Raw genomic sequence first — 8,083 nt, 5'->3', positions numbered from 1 at the left:
TTATAACATAAACAATCATACTTGAAACAACAAATATTCCTCTATAATTATATTACACAACACATCACACCAACCGCAAACAGACCGTTGATGGATCCTGATGGACTGATGGTACATCGCACCAAACATCCACATCGACGCCCTCTAATTTTCTTGCCTAGGAGTATATCATTAGTCAGGGGATGCATCTAGATCACCTTAATTTTCACGTGTTTAGCTACTTACGTACAGTCTCGGCCTTCTTCTGACGACTCACGAGACTGGGTTAGATCAACTCAACGGGGAAAAAATGTTAGGTCCCGTTTGGTTACAATACGTGAAGTGATTTCGTGTGTGAATTAGCTCCCGTGTTGCTAAACATTCTGTCTGAAAGTGAATTCTGCGCAGAAATCACTTCACGATTTATATGGTAAGATGAGAGTAAAAAATCTAACTTTCACCTAATTCTCAACTGATTCTTCTTAATTTTAACATAATATTATCTCAAGAATCACTTTCACTACTAACATATCAAACGATTTTATAAATAAAATCACTTCTACTGTAAAATCACTTCCACTCTATTTTTCACTACTAACATATCAAACGATTTTATAAATAAAATCACTTCTACTGTAAAATCACTTCCACTCTATTTTCACATAAAATCACTCTCAACGTAAAATCAAAACTCTAACAAATAGCCTTTAATTTCACACTCAGCAAAAGCAAAGGGAGTGCGAAGATATTTTCCCCAAGATTTGATGGGCTAGGCAGTGACGAGCCCCGGCTCACACGATCTCCGCCTTTCTAGGGAAAGGGGTCAAAAGGACAGCTGGCTCGGCTCATGCACACTGCCACATGGTTCGGCCGGCTCGCTTTCCCCGCAGGAGAAAACGAAACCTGCCTCCAACACTCGCCACTCGCTCGTCGTACTGCCCCGCTCCGGCTCCCGACGTTCATAAATACACGGCGGCCGCGCACCCTCATACGCCGCACCTATCCGACTATCCGGTCCCCTCGCCGTCTGCATTGCCGCCGGTAGAGAGATCATCGATCGTCTGCCTTGGCCACCACTGCACTGCACGTATCGGCTGCTTGTTGAGAGAGAGAGAGAGAGAGAGAGAGAGAGAGAGAGGCCGTGCTGCTCGCCGGTCGCGGCCATTCGCTCGTGCCGTTTGCTCCGGTAAATGACTGGAGGCCTGTCCGGCGTCGTCCTGGTGTCCGAGGTAGAGGTGCTGGCTCCGGTGGTCTCGCTCCTGACGTGCCTGTCGTCCCCCTCGGGCCCTCGCCGGAGGAGGAGCCGCGCCCAAGAACCGGTGGTTCATCAACGAAGGTATATATGTGTATGTATTTACGCGCAAGAACAAATTGTGTACCTCTGGAAGCGCAAGATTATAGTACGGAACTCAACGAGACACGCTGGATTGATTTTGCTGTAGTGGTACAGCTATAGAACTGTTTTTTGTTGTTGTGCACAATATTTCTGAAATTATTGGTGTGAAGCCACCTTTGCATGGTTTACACGAACACACAGACCAGATTGCGATAGTGAATACCTGTGACGGTGCATGACCGTCTCCACTATACTTTCTTTTGAAGGGCATGACGATCCTAAGCTACTTGGTTTAACACTAGGAATAAGTTGGTACATGAGGGACAAAAAGCAAAAATTTGCATGCTAACTGTCCGGTTGTTAAGCTTTTACAATTCATGTATGGTTGATTCATAATCCCTAACACGAGTATATCGATCACAGGCTGAATCTTGCTGGCAGTACAATCTTGCAACGGCTTCCATAGAGAAAGACTGAAGAATTTCTTGAAGAATCTGTAGAAGTGAATATTAAGCAAACAAGGTATACTGTAAAAGACACATATATTCAGCAGTACACAGGCTCTGCTAAATCTATTGTTGCACGCTCCAGCGTAACATTAACAAGAAAAAAAAAACATACTGTTCAAAAACAAGTATATTTGGACTTCAAGTTCAAACGGCAGGAGACAACATGATAAAATCCGTAGTCAAAGTATGTATTGTGCTACATAATAGCAGTCCCCAGAATACATAAATAAGACAGACAAACAACTGCAGCCCATATGGGTATGTGACTGTAGTAAACAATACTCTAAAGTTCACAAATTATAAAGAACCAAAAGAAAATGTGACTGAAATTCCTTGTTACTGATTTCTGGTTTATTTTCTGAACCACTGAAGCAGTCTGAGGGTCAAGGTTCAGAAAGCTCATTGAACAAGGTGATGGATCCCGCCACTGTCGATTCGAAATGGGTATCTCGCATCACCGAAGATGGGTCAATGGACAGACGAGGAAACCCAGCTATCAAAGCAACCACTGGGAAATGGAGATCTGCTATCCTGTTGCTAGGTAAAATTTATGGTTTACCTTGTTATTTTGTTGTTAACATCCAGAACAGTCGTGTAAATAAAGACAAACTAGTGATGAAAGTACTTCTCTTGATTCCCAGTATGATGCCCTCTGTACATGATTGTTATATAGATTTCATTTTGTAAATTGACCTGGAACAGAACCATCAAATCTGTAGTATAATTCATCACGGTATGCCCTGTCATTTGCAAGCATATTCCCACGACTGCCTGAGTTGAACGCAGTTTTAAACTCCAAACTGGACCTTCAACAAGAACACTTCAGTTGAATGGCAGACCAAAACTCCAAAGTGAGGGTTGCTCCACCAGTGGAAAGCAATTTCTGTACTCTTCAGGTTTCCCACTACGTTTTTGCCGTTATCCGTTTACTCTGCTTGAGCGCCAGTAACACTTGTTACTCTGTATATTCCAAGCCTGACTTCACAACTCAAAAGACTGACTATGTTTAATCTTGTGGCGCATTACTTATTTACCTTCAGCCCTATAAGCCACCTGAATCTGATTGATAATGTTCTGCTCAAACCGGTAGAAAACTAAAAGTTGGATTGAGATTGACTCGATTAGCACCTATTCTTGATGCAGCCAACTACGGGCTCGTGACGTGCGCCTTCTTCGGCGTCGGGGTGAATCTTGTGGTGTTCCTGCGGCGGGTGCTCCACCAGGACAACGCCGAGGCGGCCAACAACATCAGCAAGTGGACTGGCACGGTCTACATCTTCTCGCTCATCGGCGCGTTCCTCAGCGACTCCTACTGGGGCCGATACATCACATGCGCCATCTTTCAGATCATCTACGTGACGGTGCGATCATTTTCAGACACTGATCAGTGAAGGTTCCTCCTTTTGTGTTGTTGCAGTGATGTTACTTGATTGTGTTTGCTCTTGAGCAGGGCCTTGTGACACTGTCGCTGGCATCATGGTTCTTGCTGGTGAAACCCTCCGGCTGCGGCGCCGTCAAGGCGCGCTGCGACGAGCCGTCGGCGCCCGGCATCGCGCTGTTCTACCTGTCCACATACATGATCGCGTTCGGCAACGGAGGGTACCAGCCTTCCATCGCGACGTTCGGGTCGGACCAGTTCGACGAGACCGACCCCAAGGAGGCGCGCTCCAAGGTCGCCTTCTTCAGCTACTTCTACCTGGCGCTCAACGTGGGGTCCCTGTTCTCCAACACGGTGCTGGTGTACTACGAGGACTCGGGGCGCTGGGTCATGGGGTTCTGGGTCTCGGCGGCCGCCGCGGGGCTGGCGCTCGTGCTCTTCTTGCTCGGCACGCCCAACTACCGGCACTTCAAGTCGACCGGCAACCCGCTGACCCGCATCGCGCAGGTGTTCGTCGCCGCGTTCCGCAAGTGGCACGCCGAGGTGCCACGAGGCGAGCTCCTCCACGAGGTGGAAGGAGAGGACCCTAAAATTTCGGGCATGCGCAAGATCCTTCACAGCGACGGGCTCAGGTTTCTCGACAAGGCGGCTACGATCACCGAGGAGGAGTACGGCGAGCTGGAGAACATGAAGAACCCGTGGAGGCTCTGCACGGTGACGCAGGTCGAGGAGGTGAAGTGCGTCCTCAAGATGCTGCCCATCTGGCTGTGCACGATCGTGTACTCGGTGGTGTTCACCCAGATGGCGTCGCTGTTCGTGGAGCAGGGCGCCACCATGAACACCAACATCGGCTCGTTCCACATCCCCGCCGCTAGCATGTCTCTGTTCGACATCCTCAGCGTGCTGGCTTTCATCGCCATCTACCGGCGCGTGCTGGTGCCCGTCATGTCGCGACTGTCTGGCAACCCGCAGGGGTTGACCGAGCTGCAGCGCATGGGCGTCGGGCTCGTGATCGGAATGGCGGCCATGGTGGTGGCGGGCGTGGTCGAGGTCGAGAGGCTGAAACGTGTGGCGGCCCCGGACCAACCGAGCTCCCTAAGCGTGCTGTGGCAGGTGCCGCAGTACGCGCTGATCGGGGCGTCGGAGGTGTTCATGTACGTGGGGCAGCTGGAGTTCTTCAACGGGCAGGCGCCCGACGGCGTGAAGAGCTTCGGCAGCGCGCTGTGCATGGCGTCCATCTCGCTCGGGAACTACGTTAGCATCATGCTGGTGAGCGTGGTCACCAGCCTCACCGCCGGGGAGAAGCGGCCAGGGTGGATCCCGGGCAACCTCAACTCCGGCCACCTCGACAGGTTCTACTTCCTCCTCGCCGCGCTCTCGCTCGTGGACCTCGCTGTGTACATCGCCTGCGCGGTGTGGTACAAGGGCATCAAGCTCGACAGGGGCGACGAGAAGGCAAAGGCCCCGGCGCATGTTTAGCCATCGGGCCTGGGCCTTTTCGGTGTTCTGGTTTAGAGACGTGCCGGGCGGGCAGGCGACTGTCTGGCCCGTAGAAAATAAAATGACAAAAGAACTTGCATGTAACCATCCTCTCATTGTGGATGGCCCATGTTCTATGTCCTTGGTGTAACTAACACCAAGAATCTAGCTAGTCTCTAAACATTATGCTCTGTAACTTCATGGGAAGTATTACTAGTAGCACTACTTATGCATGTATGGATGTCAACTGAACGCTCGACTTCTGAATTATGGCCGATCCAGAATTCCAAATGGAAGAAGGCTACCTAATGCATGTCAGAGTTAGCAGCTTGAGCCGAAGGCAGCTACTGCAATGCCATCACCCGCGCGTAGAAGCCGTTTTGGATACCCGGCACGTTACACGCGCGGTGGCGCGAGAACATCCACCAGTCCATCACCACGATTTTCCAGGGGCCGCGTCCCTGCGCGCCACTGCTCGCGCGTCTGAGCACCACCACCGACGCTCGCTGCATGCCGCCGCTTGGGCTTGGCTGTCTCGCACGCACCGCCCTCGTCGTCGTGTACCCGTCAGTCCGCCCCACCATTCTGAGCTGAGCATTGTCACACGCGGCGTGGCGTTGGTGACACGTACAGAGCATGCAAAGGTTCCAGCACCGAGCTCGCTTGGGTTGCTCGCCTAGCTAGTGGTAGCCTGAGCTCTGATCATTGGACGTGCGCTCGCTGTTCCATAAAGTTTTCTCTCGTGCCGATATCGTATGTTGCTTGTTCCTAGTGTGGCAGGCATCAGCTGATCGAGTTGGTAGTTGCCATCTATGCATAGATGGGTATCTTTCAGTTCTGGAACTCGGTGTTGAACAGGATGTCTGCATGATGATTGATGTTGCTGGCGCATTTGGATCATCGGTGTCCCCAGTATGCATGCTCACCAAACATTTTTTTCAGTCCCCTTTTCTCTTGCGTGTATAGCTGACCTCTCTGGGCCCCTGCTGGTGCTGGAGGTCTACCAGATGGGACGGTTAAAGATGAAGTTTTCCTAAAATAAAAAAAAGATGAAGATAAAGGAACAAGACGGAGAGGCCAGAATAAATTTATTCCTTCATTAAAAAAAGCAGTAAGAAGTGACGGAGCTTAAACAAATTTGTAGAGGGGGCCAAGCTTATAGATACATGATTTATTTAGTGCTTTTGTTTGTGAGCAAGTGATTATAACTATTTTTTTACCTAAGCAATTTATAGTAGTAGGAGGGGCCATGGCCCCTTCGGCCATCAAGAAGCTCCGCCCTCATTAAGCACGCATCATCACAATCACATTGGTTGTAGCAGACCAACCAGAAATGGAGGAGCCCATAGGCCAGAGCGCAATATTTGAGCCCATTGCACGGGAAACACAAATCAAAACTGAATTCATGCATCACGACAACGCAGGACAAAACAGGCATTTTAAAATGCTGCATAGCATCAAAAGAGATACTGTATCTCGTTACAGTGAAGTGGTACAGAAATTGATTAAGAGTTCCCTAACACTTACTCCCTCCGATTACAAATATAGGTCGTTTTAGACTTATGCACAAAGATTAAGAAAGTAGATCGAACGATCTTATTGTCCTTTATTTATTTTGTATTAGAAAAGATAACTTATTTATTTGTAAGAGTGATAACATTTATTAAATAAAAGTAAGAAAGAAAGAAATAAAAGAGAAAAAAGTGCATAGAAGTTCGAGAATGATCTATATTTAAAGAATAGTTGATGAAGCTAAAACGATCTACATTTGCAATCAGAGGGAGTAAAATCAGAAGGCATGCCATATTTTTGGACGAGAAGTGTTGGACCATCGCAGCTTTTGTGGTCCCACTTGATGAGTTCGTCCTCGCAACCGCTAGACACAGCTTGTGGGAATCATATGCGCACATGTTTCTCCGCCACATGTGGTTATTGCATTAGGATTGATTGGATGTACTGAAATCAATTTGAATGTTTGGTTTCTTGCCAATCTATCCAAAATCATTTCACGTGGACATAGTCACCAGAAAAGAAAAGACCTCTCTCTTTTTAGGACCTTTACAGTACCCTCAAATCAATATGAGCCCTCCATTTCTTTCCATCTAATGATTTATAGGTACTTTATACTAGTGAAAACTCCCACCACTAATCTATTATTATCTGTGACTAGTATTAGCAGATTGATGTTATTATGTGAAGAAAAAGTAATGACGCGTTAGTAATTTCGTGCATATAGTAGGTAACGTATTAAGGATTGATTTATTTGTTCCTTAATTTTGAGATCGATTAATTTTCTTCCATATATGTTCTTTCATGTTACATGAATAAGACATTCATTCATTTCATTCGATCCCATTCACACAAAGCCATGGCCGCCACATATGTCACCCAGGTGTCCATCTCGTCGAACCCCCTCTCATAGTCGTTGATCCCGCCACGGACCAGCAACGAGCGCGCGTCGGCGTCCGCTGTTGCGACTGCTGCTCTTCTACAGCACCATATCGCAAGCAGCCAGCGCTTCGCTATCCCATTCACAACCGGAGACAGCTTCTTTGCCGAGTGCCTCAGGCACTCAGCAAAGGACGATATACACTCGGCAAAGGGCGCTCGGTAAACAGTTTGTTGGCAAAGATCTCTTTGCCGAGTGCACTTTATCGGGCACTCGGCAAAGGCTTTGCCGAGTGCTAATCTGACACTCGGCAAAGGTCTCCGCTTTGCCGAGCGCCAGTGAATCAAACACTCGGCAAAGGTGGCGTCTGTGCTGAGTGCCACCGGGAGGACACTCGGCAAACAGGCCATCTTTGCCGAGTGCCTGGACCGTGGCTCTCGGCAAATCTGTGATGTTTGCCGACTGCAATGGCCTTTGCACTCGGCAAAGCATGTTGTCACTTTGCCGAGTGTCATGGCCATTGCACTCGGCAAAGTGACTGAAAACAGCCTTTTTTATTTGTTTTTTACATCCCATCCAAACAAACAGAAGATATATATATATATAACAAACATCACCAACATCACATATATAACACCAACACCACATATATATCACAAACGTCACATGTCTCACAATATATCACAAATAAGTTCACAAGTAATCCAAGTGCTCCATCATCTACAACCATAATTGCAAATAGAAGTACCATTAACAACCACAAGTATCATCACCAAGATGGTCAATGAGACTGATTTGGTGAAGGATTCGCTGAAGCATGAGGATCGTTCGATGCCGCCGATTGATTCTGCACAAAGGAGAAGAGATTGCATGTGTGAGACAAGATAAATATATACCATACATGAATAAAACTTTCATACTCCACTAGGTTTGACCGTAAGCATGAACATACAAACTAAAACATTTATACTCACAGGAGTAGAATAGTGAGGAGGTGGAGGTGGAGGTGGAGC

The 8,083-nt window shown here is 47.9% G+C and overlaps 1 protein-coding gene across 4 annotated transcripts; it reads left to right on the top strand.

Annotated features, from left to right (window-relative positions):
- The first annotated feature begins 821 nt into the window (after positions 1-821).
- On the top strand, positions 822-4,914 carry LOC133919668 (protein NRT1/ PTR FAMILY 7.3-like). Of its 4 annotated transcripts, none has more exons than XM_062364129.1 (5): positions 823-1,315; positions 1,739-1,837; positions 2,200-2,365; positions 2,968-3,185; positions 3,275-4,914. In XM_062364129.1, exons 3-5 carry the CDS (start codon positions 2,239-2,241, stop codon positions 4,679-4,681), a joined length of 1,752 nt encoding a protein of 583 aa, XP_062220113.1. In that variant the 5' UTR covers positions 823-1,315; positions 1,739-1,837; positions 2,200-2,238; the 3' UTR covers positions 4,682-4,914. The 4 variants fall into 4 exon arrangements, with proteins under 4 accessions (XP_062220115.1, XP_062220116.1, XP_062220113.1 ...); XM_062364130.1 differs by having other exon boundaries at positions 2,197-2,365; XM_062364131.1 differs by lacking the exon at positions 1,739-1,837 and having other exon boundaries at positions 822-1,315.
- The last annotated feature ends 3,169 nt before the right edge of the window (positions 4,915-8,083 follow it).

The sequence above is a fragment of the Phragmites australis genome, chromosome 5, assembly GCF_958298935.1.
Source record: "Phragmites australis chromosome 5, lpPhrAust1.1, whole genome shotgun sequence".
In the NCBI taxonomy this organism is placed as follows: Eukaryota; Viridiplantae; Streptophyta; class Magnoliopsida; order Poales; family Poaceae; genus Phragmites; species Phragmites australis.
This window is presented reverse-complemented; position numbering and strand designations above follow the sequence as displayed.